Consider the following 15,322-nt stretch of genomic DNA (forward strand, 5'->3'; position numbering starts at 1 on the left):
GCTCAGTGGTTCCACTGCCTGCCTCACAAGCGCAAGGTCCCAAGTTAGATCCCCGGTACCAAAAAAAAAACCTGAGTTAGGCAAGAGGTATGTTGTTTTCGTTTCTTCTTCTTCTTCTTCTCCTCCTCCTCCTCCTCCTCCTCCTCCTCCTCCTCCTCCTCCTCCCCCCCCTCCTCCTCTTCCTCTTCTTCCTCTTCTTCTTTCTTCTTCTTTTTGAAGAGAAGGAGTGGTTTTTCAAGTTCAAGATGACAAGATGGTATAGTTGAAAATAATATAGTAGAAGAGACAGGTCTGATTAAAGGAAACAGTGATCCGGCAGGTTAGACTTGGCTATATTCATCTGTAAAAGACTGAAGAAATAAGTAAGCAGATGTGTTTGCAACTCTGAAAACTTTATAGAATTCCATTGACTGCAGATGACATGAAATGTAACATAAAAAGCCTGTCCTATCTTCCAAGATTTAATCACCAAGCTCTACAATGTGAATACTATTGTAAGCTTTTATTTTTAAAGTTTGGTATATGGTGGACCTTTTTAAAAATACAGTAGTACCTCGGTTTGTTCTGATTTTGGAAAAGACATGTTTGTCACCTGATGCAGAGTTTGCAAACAAAAACAAAACTTTCCCCAACGCTTCTGATAATGAACTAAATTTGTTTCCAAACAAAAGCATTCATGAACCAAGGTACCACGTAGTTGGTCATTGTTCTCATTCTGTCTCCAAATCTTAGAGGAAGATGCCTGAGATAACTTTTCCAAGGGAAACAAGATCCCTTTGCACATTTTGATCTAATATAATGCATAAGTTAATTTGGGCGATGTAATCAAGACATCAACATTTATGAAATTCAGCAAAATGTAATGATAAACTGAGTATGTGAAACACATTCATAGATATGGATCAAACTACCTGCTATTTAAGATGAAAATACAGAGCCTAATGCCAGCATAGTCATGATTAAGATGATATTGACAAATATCTGAGCCTTTTAAAACTAGATTTCATGTAATAATTATAATCTGATTAAACTTATCTATTTATAGATGTGCCAAATACTGGCGTAAGCAAACCTAGAGTTTCTGACGCTGTCCATCCCAACAACTATCTCATCAGGGCGGAGCCAGAACAAGGGACCCTCTATTCCCCAGAACAGACATCTCTCCATGAAAGTGAGGGTCTGTTGTATTCATTTTTAAGTATAATATTTGCTTTTAATATTTTCATTTTGAACATGAGCATCAGAAGTGTATAATAAAGATATTTCCTGCTGGTTTCATTCCTGCAGGATCATTGGGTAACTCAAGAAGCTCAACACAAATGAATTCTTATTCCGATAGTGGATATCAGGAAGCAGGAAGTTTCCACAACAACCAGAATGTTAGCAAGACAGATAATAGACAGCAGCATTCTTTCATAGGATCAACCACTAACCATTTGGTGAGGAGTTCCAGAGCTGAAGGACAAACACTGGTTCAGGTAAGCCAAACACATCAGGATCCTTACAAAGAAATACCACCTAGTTAACTGTCTGTAATAGGCGTTTCTTACTAAAAATAAAACAACAGGTATAACTTTGAGTTCATAGAATGGATAAAATAGCAAAATCATTTTATATTATTTGAGTTAAAGTGTTATAAAGCCTAAACTCTAAAAATAGGTTTCAGTTACTTAGCTCCTATTATTGAATTCTGGTAAGTTCTTAAGCACAGTTGAGTAGTTCTTTTTTAAACAAGTTTAGCATGAAGAGTTCAGAGGGAGTATTAGAGAACTGGATAGAATATTGTTCCTCAGGTTTATGAGTTCTTAAACATACTGGAGCTAAATACACTATAGAAAGTCTGGAGGGCAGAGTATTATTCCCAAACCTGGATAAAATGGGACTTAGCCCGTTCTGACCAAAAGTTTTTATCTTCTTCTCTGGAACTGTTCTCTCAAGACACATTTCTTTCCTTTGACTAAGTATAGATTCCTGCTTATAGAAATTATTGTATAGAAGCATAGTAGTTCTGTTAAGGTTTTCTAGTTTGGTAGGCAAAATAGTAATAATAATAAATTATCTATATATTTGTAAAAACTCCTTCACCATCAACCCTCCACTAGCATATGCCAGGATTAAGAGAAACTGTAGGAGTCCTGTGTAGCAGTAACCTGTAAGGATAGGTCTCTGTCCAAGTACCCCAGTGATCTTTTTGGAGTTGAAAAATAGCAAAATGATCAGAGCAGTGAGGCGGACACTCTTGTTCCTCATAATGAGTCCTGGATGCCTGTAGGTATATACAGCAATGGGCCAGGGCTCTCAGTGCCAAAGGAGGAACATAATGCAACTTGAATACTCTGCTCATTTATTTAGGAAAAAAATTTAAGTATATCACTTTTTAAGCTAAAACAGGAAATTTTGTGCTTCTAGCAAGGTACTTAAAGCTACACTCCCAGTCCTCAGGTTATGCATGTGCCCTTGCTGTTAGGGTTGCTTTAGTGGAAAAGTTTGAGATACTTTGGATGAAATGAGATACTTTGGACAAAATGCCTATGAGAGTTCATTTGCTTAGGTGGATTCTGTGTCAGTAGGTCTCAGGTCAGACTTTTGAACAATTAATTACCTTAACCATAGAAATTCTTCTCTTTTCCTTAGTAATGATCGCATTACCACTTTTTTATTTTTTAAACTTACATTGATTTTGTTCCTAAAGCTGAAGAATTATTGCAAATAGGTCTCTAAGACTTAATTTGCATGTATCTGGACAGCATATTTTCTAGCTATCTGTTCCAAGTGACATTCCATTTGGGTAGTGTATTGTTAGCACTATTAGCACCCAAGCATACTTTTTAACTTTCCAACAAATTACTAATTTTTAAATCCTCTCTTCATTGTCTTGTGATTTGCCTCTTCCCTCCCCACATCATCTCCTCCCCATATCTATTAATTTCCCAAACCAGCTAAGTTGCTTGTGACACCCAAGGCAAAGCACACATATTCTTAGCATATGTAAGGGTATACAAAGTCTATTTCATCCCTCCTGCTTCTCCTGTCGCCACAACTGAGAAGGAACTGAGGTTGAGAGCAACCAAACTCCGGCAGTCACTCAGGAAATAACTAAGCAGGCTGTTGCTGGGCTTGTCATTTGGAGCCCTAATGTCTGTTTTCACTTCTCAGGCTGCTTTCCTTTTTACCCTGCCGGTTCCCTCAGCCACTTCTCCTGTCCAGCTACCACTCACATTGCAGAGCATCAAGAAAGGTGTGCAGGGGTCTACAGAGTCATAGTAGGTTCACTTTACATTCTGGTCTTTTCCAGCTGACTAGACCAAGACCCGACAGAGATTTTGAGCCTTCCTCCTCCTGGAACTGACTTGGGGTGCCTTTATCACATCTTTTTAAATTCACCAGCTAAACCTAAGAGCTCCTAGCTCAGAGGAGATAAAAAGAAAGAGAAAGCTATACTGGAGCTAAAGTAATAAACAAATTTGGCTAGCACACCTGCACCATCAAGCTGTTCCTTGAAATAAATTCACAAGGAAAAATACACCAGGCCAAAATTCTATCCAAAAGTTCATGCCACTTTGAAAGAACACATTCCTTTTGTTAATAGGGCCAACCCGTAAAGACTAACCATTAATAAATACCCCTCTAGCAACATTTAGAGTGATATATTCAAAAACATTCTTTTTGTTTTACAAAAATGCATTACCTTGGCCAAACTTTGACCTGCAGGGAATGATGTAAGTATATTGCTCCAGTGACCCTTCACACTCATGTAGCACTTGGAATAAAACATTTTATGTATTATAAAAATTGCATAGGCAAGAGGATAAAGAAATGTGAAGACAGAGAAAAAAAGAATATTAAATGTCTTCAAATCTCTCTTTACTGGCTAATTTTAACATTGAGATTTAAACACACAAAAACAAATATAGAAGTGCACTGTGAGGAAAAATTAAGATCTAGTTTTAAAGCAGAAAAGAAACTTTGATGCCTAAAATAAACAGTAAATTCACATTCTGTCGTGAGCTATGTGCATTTTTTCTGTAATGACAATGGACACAAAACCCTGGATAAATCCATTCTCTTTTCTCCCCTCTCATCAGCCATCAGTAGCCAATCGGGCCATGAGAAGAGTTAGTTCAGTTCCATCTAGAGCACAGTCTCCTTCTTATGTTATCAGCACAGGCGTGTCTCCTTCAAGGGGGTCACTGAGAGCTTCTCTGGGTGGTGGATTTGGCTCTCCATCAGTGACCGACTCCAGACCTCTGAACCCCAGCGCATATTCCTCCACCACCTTACCTGCTCAGCGGGCAGCCTCTCCATACTCACAGAGACCTGCCTCCCCAACAGCTGTGCGGCGGATTGGGTCAGTCACCTCCCGACAGACCTCCAATCCCAACGGACCAACCCCTCAGTACCAAACCATCACCAGAGTGGGGTCACCACTGACCCTGACAGATGCACAGACTCGAGTAGTTTCCCCATCCCAAGGCCAGGTGGGGTCATCGTCTCCCAAACGCTCAGGGATGACTGCCGTACCACAGCATCTGGGACCTTCCCTGCAAAGGACTGTTCATGACATGGAGCAATTTGGACAGCAGCAGTATGACATTTACGAAAGGATGGTTCCACCTCGGCCAGACAGCTTGACGGGTGAGTAGGGGTGACAACACTACATAAGACCAGGAGGGGATCCTCCCACAGCCACCACTGAAACAAGGATCATTTGGGAAAGCTCATGTTCCTATCTGGAAATTTACATTGTGAACGTCACGTTAATTTGTCTTTTAGGCTCTACTGCTTAATGCATGAAATTGTACACATTTATGTTAGAACTGTTGCAAAAGGATGCTCCCTCTGCCCTCGAAATAGTAGGGTTTAAAATGTACTGTTTTTACACTTTAGAACAATTTGTCAGAATTTTGAACAATTTGATTGTTTTAATCAAAGTTTTTTTTCTTCATATTTAAATTTTTTTTAGAAATACTTCAGCGGTATGGATTAGAATATTAATCTCATTCCTCGGTCCCCTAGTTCCTCACCCTTGATTTTGGCATCCTGATGGGATGAGGAATGCACAGGCTTTTAGGAATTACCTTAAATGCCATTCCCATTAAGTGGGAAAGAGTCCAAGTCCCTGATATTACAGCTGCCCCCTTCGGGGGTTTTTTCACAAAAAGTTTCTCACACACTGTAAAGAATTTATTTTTAATAAAATGAAATTTGTCTTTAGTGTTTTATATTTTAAAAGCAGTATATACAGAATTCTAAAAACATAACTGTGCAGAAAAACTATGAATGAGAAGTGAAAGTCTCAAGCCGCTTGACTCTCTCCTACCCACATCAGCTAGTTCTTGGATGTTTACATACACTGGTATCTGCGTTGTATATGAACAGCACACGAATGTTGTGTTGTGTTTTCCTTTATACTGTTAGAATTCTGTCTTGTTCTTTTTTTATGTTTTTATCAGTACATGTTTGCAATACAGTACATGATGTTTACATTCATCTTAGGGAGTACGGATATGTTTTTAACATATCTCAATTCTTTTTATGTCTTATTTTTGCTCTATATGTTTGAAATTTCTGCCTCATTCTTTTTTAATAACTGTACAGGAACATATATAATTTATTTCATTGCTTCTGTATTAATGCACATTTAGGTTTCTTGTCAATGCCATATACATTCTTCCTTCAGGGATACTAGGGTAACTATGGGATCCATTTTTCAAAGTGGAATTGCTACTTCAAAATATGTACATATCTTTCTTTACCTTGAGAGAGATTTTTGGATTGCCCTCCCAGATGATTTCATAGACCCTTCTCTTCACCTATAGCTAAGTGTAGCTGTCTTCTTGAACATTTATTAGAACTGCATATTGCTCACATTTCCATCTTTTGCCCATCTGATAGGTAAAATGCTATACCTTGTTGTTTTAAATGACCTTTATTGGATTATGCCTGACACTGAAGATTCCATATCCTTGTAGGCCATTTTATTTTATCTTGTCTAAAAACCACAGGTTTGGGTTCTCCGATCTATTCTCTTATCTATTTTTATAATTTTTAACAGCTTTTTAATACTTGAAATTAAATTATCCCCTTGTAATATGTTTTTAACATTTTATAGTTTGAATTTTTGTTTGGGTTTTTAATAAAAATTAGTATTTTTATAGTAAAATTTTTTTTTCTTAAGGCTTCTAAGCAATGTGAAGCCTTTTGGTGATTTTTCTCACCAAAAGTGATGAAGAATTTATGTTGAACTTGAATTTAAGCTATGTCTTAGTTACTTTTCTCATTGCTAAGACAAAATACCCAACACACAATGTTAAAGGGAAAAGAGTTTATTTGGCTAACAGTTCGTAGAGGTTTCATAATCGGCTGGCTCCAAGACAGGGTGGCATGGCAGACAGGAATCACAGAGGAGAAACCGTTCATAGCAGGAAAAAGGTAGCAAAACAACACGGTAGTGTAAAAATAAGTCCAAGTGACCGTAGCAGCTTCTTTCTGCCCCTTTTATGCTCTATCTATGCTACTAGGCATAGGGCAGCTGCCAAACCAATCAGTGGACTGACTGAGTAATCATACATCCTTAATCCCAGCGTCACACACTATAAATCCAGCCACCTCTGAAATAGCCCCACCTATGACCACATGAGGCTTTGGGAGGGACCTCTAGACATAAGCCATAACAAGGTGAAAGAAATTCCTAGTGGTAAAACTACTTTTTTTATTCTGCCATCAGAGAAGTGTGGTTGGTTTAGATATTCTCTGGAATGCCTCTGAGAAATATGCAACAAAGTTATATAGGAATCATTTGTGAAATTCTGCCTCCCAAACGAACCTTAAAAGGTAAATAGTTCTGAGGACTTCTGTATTCCCCTGGGGATGTGTAGGAGAGATATGCAAAAATCCCAGCTTGCAAGGTAGTGATGTAGAGACCCAGAGAAGGAAGCCAGCACATAGATTACTGTCTCCAAGTTGAACACTTGGCTCATCTCTAAAAACCCTGTTTTCATATGTATGATTTATTTTTCTGGAAATAACTGTAGTTTTCTAAATTTTTTTGAAAAAGAATTTCTTTGAAAGGTTCAGTAGTAGCTTTATTTCCTGTCATCTGCCAAACCATTTTTCTGAATTTGTGAATTGGTTTCTTTTTCTGTCACTTTGGAAAATGATGTATCTGTCACTATATTTGCAGTCATTCTTGATTTCAGTGATCTGTTAATTGATACATTTAAAGTAGCATTTTGTCATAAATTAAGGGACTTAATTAGTAATCGTAATTTAAAAGATAATACAAGGTATATATAAATTTACTTTCTACCACAGAGAAATATAATCTATGTTTATGTCTAATGTTTTAAATAAGTGTTGAATCACATGTAATCATCTAATATGTATTTGTAGAATTGAAATTATTGGTTAGTAATATTGTAGAGTATGTCTTTTCCATTATTTGGAGGGAAAAGTAATATTATTAAAAAATAATCTGTGGAAGTGCTTCTCAAATAATTATTTCTAATATAGATTATAAAACATAATTGTATCCCATTTCAGTGATACTAAGGTATACTGGGCTTTCTACACATACTTATTTTACCTAATCTAAAGAAGATATGTCATTTTTTAAATGTTTATCTACAGGACTGTGTGTATGTTTTAAAGGCATTAGCACATAAACGAAAATAGTAACAGTCACATGTTATTCAGAATGATTTTAATTTCAAGAAAGTACATCTCACAATTCTATACCTTTTATTTTCCATTACAGTTTGTCACATATATTAAGTTCATTTTACTGGAAATCCTATAATGAGTTAGTGTCTGTTAGTTACATTTTATGTTTTTTTATGGTAAAGAGCTCATTTTGTGCTGCTGCCTGCCTCACAAGCGTGAGGTCCTGAGTTCAGTCCCTGGTACAAAAAAAAAAAAAGCTCATCTTGTTACTTTTCCCATCAAATCAAAGTAACTATTTACAGAAGTATTCATATTGCATGGGTTCTAGAAAAGAATCCAGCCAGATCCTTACAGAGTGAAACTAACACTCTGAGAGTGGTGCACATGCTTGTTCTTACTTCACCTCACAGTGCACTGGTACTCTGCTGACTTTAGGAATATCTAGCCCTCATCTTGCCTCTGCCCAAGTGTGGGTGATCTTTAGTTACTCAGCAAATCAAGAATGTTTGTCACTCTAAATAGAACCTCATACTGAGATTATGGAAGACTAGACACTCATCTGCTTTATGCCACCATTAACAAAAACAGTGCCTACATTCTTGTTCACGATACTCATGAACCCCCTAAAGAAACAGAACTTATGCTCTGAGGGAAGGAAGGAGGACAGGAGAAGGAGGGAGCGAGAAGGCAAGGAATTTGCCCTTGAATAAAAAGCTGAAAATCTCAACAGACAGTTTTACAATAGCAGTCCTAATGTCTTTAAAGTTAATCGCTGCCACATACCCACCCTGGAGGGCTGACCTCTCTAACCTGATCATTGTGGCGGGCTCTGTGAAGTCCAGAGTTTCTCTCTTCACACATCATCAGCTTGAGAGGCCTGGTTATGTCCAGTGCTGGGTGGGTAGTGGCAGTGCACTATGGTTTCCTTCAGCTTGCCCAGAAGCAGCTCTCTGATGGGAGTGAGTCACATTTCCTTTCAGACTGCCACTTTCCTTGGTGTTTTGGTTTGGTCTGGTTTGGTTTGGTTTGGTTTTTTGTTGTTGTTGTTGTTTTTGGTACCGGGGATTGAACTCCGGACCTTGTGCTTGCAAGGCATTCGGTGACACCACTGAGCTAAATCCCCTACCCTTTCCTTGGCTTTTAAATGAGGTTTGGCTAGATAATATCCCAATTATAAGAGCATATAAACCTATGATCTTCATTTTAGCAAGTGGGCAGTCAATCCTAAAACCTACATTGGTTCATTAGTTTCTTCCCATGTCACATTGCTCTCCAGGGTGGGTAATAATCATTCACTTTAGAAGCTTTAAGTATTTTTTTTAACTTTCTTGCCACTTCTTACTGAGGAACATGTAATCATCACTCATATTCAGGCCTACTTGCTTTTAATTGTGATTTGATTAACTAAACTAACAATTTATAATTACTGTGTTCATTATTTGCAACCTTTTTGAAAGCAACTGTATGCTGACTTCAGATATGCTTGTACTTTCTTTTGCTTATATATGGAATGCCTGGTTGGCATTCTAACCAAGTGACAAATTTTTTTAGTAATAACAAAAAATCACAAATTTCTGAATACTATAATATAGAATATTCTGTCTTTTAAAAATTAAATGTCTTTTAAATCTACTTTATCATGAGTTCTGTGTGTACATATATCATTGGCAATTGAATCAAAATATTTCTAATGACTTAATTTTTATGTACTACTAACTGTACTTTTCCTTTATACTAGAAAGAAGGTAAACAAGAATTTGGTATGTGGGTTCCTATGAAACAAAGTTTTGTTTGGTGTTGTATTTTGTTTTGTTTTGTTTTAGGCAAAGGCTCTCTATGTAGTCCAGGCTGGCCTCAAACTTGCAGTCCACTTGCCTCTGCCTCTTGAATGCTGGGATCATAGTCATGCACTTCCACACTTGGCAGTTTTTTTTTTTAAAGAAAGGAAAAATACAGTGATAACAAATAGTAAAATGGTATTTTATTATAATAAATGTTTACTTTTACTAATGTACAAATTTTATAGTATGAAATTTCTAATATCTTCCTCTAAATTGTATAAATTTAAGACATATTTCAAAAACACTTAAGAATCAACCTTTATTAATAACATTATATAAACATTATCTTAGGTATTTAAATGTGAGACACAGCAGGCCCTACTTCCTAAGAGCTAATCTTCCATTTAATGAGATGAGGCAGGTCTGCACGGCAGGAAAAGAGAGGGGCCTGAATCATTGTTGGTACACCCATGGTTTTCTCTTAACAATGGTATACATTCTAAGAGATATGTCAATCTATTTCATAGTAGTGGAAATATCATAGTAGTGGCAAACCAAAATGGCTACAGCATCACTAGGCAATATAACATGAGAATACCATATATGTATGCTCTGTCATTGACTGAAACATTGTTATGCATCACATGACTATGTTTTTAAAAATGAAAATCACGTAATAGAAGAGGGCATTGTCTCTGTAGTCAGCATCATAAAATAATGAATAGGAATGTGTTTCAGTAGATTGAACTATTTATATTACTTTTTATTGAAAATTTGCTTTTGTCTTAATGCCAAGAGAAAGTTTTGTTTTGTTTTTTTGGTACCGGGGATCAAACTTGGGACCTTGCGCTTTTGAGGCAGGCACCAGAACCACTGAGCTAAATCCCTGGCTCAGAAAGTTTTATTTTTAAAAGGCATAATATATGGAGTCATACCTGGCATCCATCTATTGTAAAACTTTACTAACTTTGGTTTAGACTTAACACTTGGTACTGTGGCTTGGGATTTTAACCAGGGTTTATATTCTTAGCCTCACCATGATTTTCTCAGCTTTTAATGATGTCATTTTCATGCCTCTAGGATTACGGAGTTCCTATGCAAGTCAGCACAGTCAGCTTGGGCAAGACCTTCGTTCAGCTGTGTCTCCCGACTTGCACATCACTCCTATATATGAAGGGAGGACTTTTTACAGTCCAGTGTACCGCAGTCCAAACCATGGAACCGTGGAGCTCCAAGGATCACAGACAGCATTGTATCGCACCGGCTCAGGTGGGCATCAGCATTGTTCAGCTGCTTTCCCAATTTCACTGACCCAGCAGAAGGATTTTGTTGAGATTTTGTTTCCTGTTAAAAGGAAATCATGTTGCTCATGCAGCTGTCAAATAATCAGCTATAACAGAAGATCAGTAAACAGTAAAACGGAAGTTCATTTAGGACATATTTATAGGTGATATGTTTTTACCTTAGTACAATCAATGAACATAGTGATTATACTGTTAATTCTGGAATAACTGTGTAAAGCTATAAATTTGATTCTCCTCAGGTTAGAAGCCTATCAAATACAGAAAGGAAGGCTTTTGTTGAAATATTTCTTTTCGGCCAGGGATATAGCTCAGTGGCAGTTCACCTGCCTGGCAATTGCAAGGTCCTGAGTTCAATCCCTGGTATAGGGGGAAAAAAAGGAAAAAAAAAATATTTCTTTGTAATTTTTATTAGAACAAATATTGATAGAATCTATACATGATTGACTTGGTTGTCTTTGATTTAGTATGTATAGAATCCAAGTGTATTTGACATTACTCTTTCTTAGATGTTGAATTTCCTGTTTACTTCACTATAGAATGTGAAGTAAATGTCCCTTGTACTGGACTCAAACTGGAGCCAAATGCAATAGAAGCATTTGTGAAAATGGAGCCAGCTTCACCACCTTACTCCCCAACCCTCATGTTCATTCCACACCACAGCACCCAATAATTCTGAAGGTGTAGCCCAAGGTGATATGAGCTTCCAGATTGTGCTTGAGGGCTGCCTCATGGGGTCTCAAGAAGAAAGAAGGGAGGGAGGGAGGGAGGGACTCTTACAGATTTATCAGTATGGCCACAGAAGAACTTCAGTTAGCAGAGATAACCCTCAAAGTTATACCTCAAGGAAACATACCTCCCAGAATACCAGGGGGTACAAGACTGTATTTGAATTGATTCTTTGCTGGAAACTGACAGTTTGGTCCACTGAGAGATTTTCTTTCTAATAAAGTGCACCACTTTCAAATAGATGTTAGTAAAGAAATATTTCACTTATAAATGCTAGCATTTTTTTAATTTCAGAAAGAATATATATACAGTCGGGCCGGGGATTTAGCTCAGTGGCGCCACGCCTGCCTTGCAAGCAACCACAAGGTCCTGAGTTCAATCCCCAGTACCATTAAAAAAAAAAAAAAGAAGAAGAGGAAGAATATCTATACAGTCATTGGCGGGATACCTACTGCAATAATTAGGACAGAAATGTTAAATGCAATGAACGATACCTTTATATACAGCATTCAGTTATTTATGAGAGTAGCAATAGATTAATCTGACATGTCAGTTTTCTTGCAAATTAGTTTTTCCAACATTATCAAGATTCATGCGTCTAAAAATAAAGCATATATCAAAATTAGTAATCCATATACACTAAATGTTAAAAAGTTTAGGACCAGGGATGTAGCTCAGTGGCACTTCTCCTGCCTGGCAAGCATAAGGTCCTGAGTTCAATTCCCAGTACCAAAAAAAGAAAAAAAAATGTTAAAAAGTTTGACAGTTTCAATTATTTGTAAATTTGAATACAGATCTTGATTTTTATCATGAAAATGAAATTCTGCTACTTTATTTTTTTTATTTCTAGGATTAATTTCTTACATTTTCCTTGGAGCTTTAACTTACTAAATCTTAGTAAGGATATTAAGGCTTATTAGGAAATTTACACTTGATCTTAGCCAAAAGGCCAAGAAGTGATTTATTAGGAAATTTATACTTTCATTTTTGCTCTTTTCTGCTAATGAAGTTGACTTAATATTGTATTTTAAATGGTATTGGGCCGGGGCTTTAGCTCAGTGGTGCTGTCGCCTGCCTCCCAAGCCCAAGGTCCTGAGTTTGATCCCCAATATCAAAAAAACAAAACAGTATTTTTACCAGTAGTGTTTTTTAGCATTAATTAGCTAGATTTAAAATGTAAAAGTAAACAATTTATATAATTGCCCCAAACTATAATCCTTCCTAAAATTAAAAAATGTTTACCTATTAAAAGTATGACCTTGTGGAAAGCATACTAATCCTTTACAAAGTATTGATTTTCCAGTAGGTGTTGGAAATCTACAAAGGACATCCAGTCAACGAAGTACCCTTACATACCAAAGAAATAATTATGCTCTGAACACAACAGCTACCTACGCCGACCCTTACAGGCCAATACAGTACCGAGTACAAGAATGCAATTATAACAGACTTCAGCATGCAGCACCGGCTGATGATGGCACCACTAGGTCCCCATCGATAGACAGCATTCAGAAAGACCCCAGGCAAGTGTCATTTGGGAGTTTCCAGAACTTACTGTATGACAAGTTAACCAGTTCTTACATTCTGACTTTTTTAAGTTATCAAGACTATTATAATGTTAGGAATTCTTTATTTCTAATACTTCCACTTGCATTCCAGCTGCATAGGTCATTGAGACTAATTTCATTTGAAAGACAGGTTTTTTCTTTCTATGCTTTAACTGTAATTTAGAGAATGCACACATCTATGGGAATATCTGCAGCAGTCATCATTTGAATACTTGGGATAGCTTCTTCAACAAAAGATCTTGAAGGGTCATTTTACCCCTTTCACTTATTCTAACTGGCTTCTTGAACAAGGGCTTCAGAAAATTCATATATTATTCTTGACTGGGAAAGACCAGTGGTGTATGCATTTTGAATTACATTGGTCAGTTGTACATAGAATTTTTTTTTTTTTTTTTGGTATCAGGGATCGAACTCGGGTCCTTGCGCTTGCGCAGCAGGCGGCGAAACCACTGAGCTAAATCCCCGGCCCCATAGAATTTTTATTAACTCAGTCCTTTGGAAAGATTTTGCCATTTAGAAGAAAATAGCAAACAAGAAATTCTCTTATCTTATAAGCAAAAAATAGTAGATGTTTCCTCTGTTTTGTTTGACTATATAGACAGTGTTTTTTAAGGTAAGTGTGACTCATTTATTATTAGATTGATTTTGAAAAACTGGCCTCATGTTCAATGAAGGCCCATTAAGGTATTCAAGAAATAAATATATTTCGAAACTAAAAGAATTTTCATTTTTGAAAGTGAAACTATTGCTAAGTTTTAAGCAACTATAGTGTGATTTTAGGGCATGTATTAGCAAGATTTCATTCACTCTTTGCCTACAAATAGTTGTTTCACTGGAAAATTGTTATAATTACAAATTTATTTTTAGCAACCTACCAACTTATTCTAATGAATGTAAATTAAAATGAATGAAGTTTTAATCATTAAAACAAAATAACTAACAATACTTTAGAATTGAATGGGAAGCCTACTGCTTCAGTAGAATCACTTTACCTATTCACTTTTATAGCTAAAATTCTTTAAGGATTATATGTACATACATGTTGGTTCTTCTATACTTGGCTGGCCACCTTTTTTGTCATTTAAAGGATTGTTCTCTTTTAAAAAAAGAAATGCTTAATAGAACCTCATACACAGTTGTCAATAAAACTCTTCCATTGTTTCATTTTTAAAAAGTCTTTAAAATGACAAAAGACCAAGATCAAGTAGATGAGGAAATTCCCAAACGAGTTTTAAATTGTAGATAATGTAGATCATACTTTAACTGGACCAACAGAGAAAATAATAGCTAATTACAAAGGCAATGATGTGTGATTACAGTTTTGACTTTATGTGCACTGACAGTATGTGCACCTGACAACTTCAGTTTTGACCTCCACTATGAGATAACTTACTATAAATAAGAATTTCACATTTAATAATATACTTCAGCTATTCATGGTATGATAATTGCATAGTCTAATGCATAAAACTGTTATGGCTAGCTTTGATTATGTGAAACTTTTTGATAATGAATTTCGTAAGAGGAATAATTGATTATCTTATGATAATGGGTGAATTTATTCATCTGAAACTGTAATCCAGGTGAATTTCAAGTTCAAATATTCAAACCAAAATAAAAAGCTCTTGACATCTCTTTATTTTTCAGTTTCGGGAAATTAGAATTTGGTAATGCCTTGTAAGCTTTTCTTTACCATTAATGCTGCATAAAAATTAACCTGAAACATTCTCTGTAGGATTGAAGAGGTTATTGATGTTTAGTATAAAAAAGGAAATTTGTGAGATTTTATTTGTAGTTGTCTCTTTGGAAGCAAATCCATTAAGGGTATAAGTGATACTTCTAAAAGGAGTTGTATAGAAGTATTTCCCGTGTAAAGTGCCAGTAACTTTAAGAATGGCAACATTCTTGGTGCTCCTGAGCAGGGTCCAATTGGTGGTGTTCAATGGAATAATTCCATTGACCATCCCCTTGATTTTTATGCTGTCATCAAATATTTTACTTCTACATACATTAAAGAAATATATTATATAAATAGTGTTATTGTTCTTAGTGAAATAATCATTTGTTTCTTTAAAAATTAAGAGAAATTAAGGGGCCGGGGATTTAGCTCAGTGGTTTCGCCTCCTGCCGCACAAGCTCAAGGACCCAAGTTCAATCCCCAGTACCAAAAAAAAAAAAATTAAGAGAAATTAAAATGATGGTCATTCGTATGCACCCACATATTTACTATCAGAATTCTCTTCATGATATATAAAATTCAAGATTTACAAGTGTGAATGTT

The 15,322-nt window shown here is 36.2% G+C and overlaps 1 protein-coding gene across 15 annotated transcripts in view; it reads left to right on the forward strand.

Annotated features, from left to right (window-relative positions):
• Positions 1-15,322, forward strand: part of Pkp4 (plakophilin 4) — a 238,119-nt gene that overhangs the window by 173,127 nt on the left and 49,670 nt on the right. For 8 of the 15 annotated variants that reach the window (XM_004835902.3, XM_013076305.3, XM_021265989.2 and 5 more), the window contains 5 exons: positions 1,046-1,177; positions 1,288-1,478; positions 4,086-4,635; positions 10,524-10,712; positions 12,777-12,996. In XM_004835902.3, the coding sequence (XP_004835959.1) occupies positions 1,046-1,177; positions 1,288-1,478; positions 4,086-4,635; positions 10,524-10,712; positions 12,777-12,996 (1,282 nt within the window). The remainder of the gene's footprint in view (positions 1-1,045; positions 1,178-1,287; positions 1,479-4,085; positions 4,636-10,523; positions 10,713-12,776; positions 12,997-15,322) is intronic. The other 7 variants (XM_013076301.3, XM_087199136.1, XM_087199117.1 and 4 more) reach the window with 3 other exon arrangements.

Source organism: Heterocephalus glaber, unplaced genomic scaffold (genome assembly GCF_053883595.1).
Source record: "Heterocephalus glaber isolate CG9 unplaced genomic scaffold, H.glaber_assembly_v1.0 deba00000347, whole genome shotgun sequence".
Taxonomy (NCBI): Eukaryota; Metazoa; Chordata; class Mammalia; order Rodentia; family Bathyergidae; genus Heterocephalus; species Heterocephalus glaber.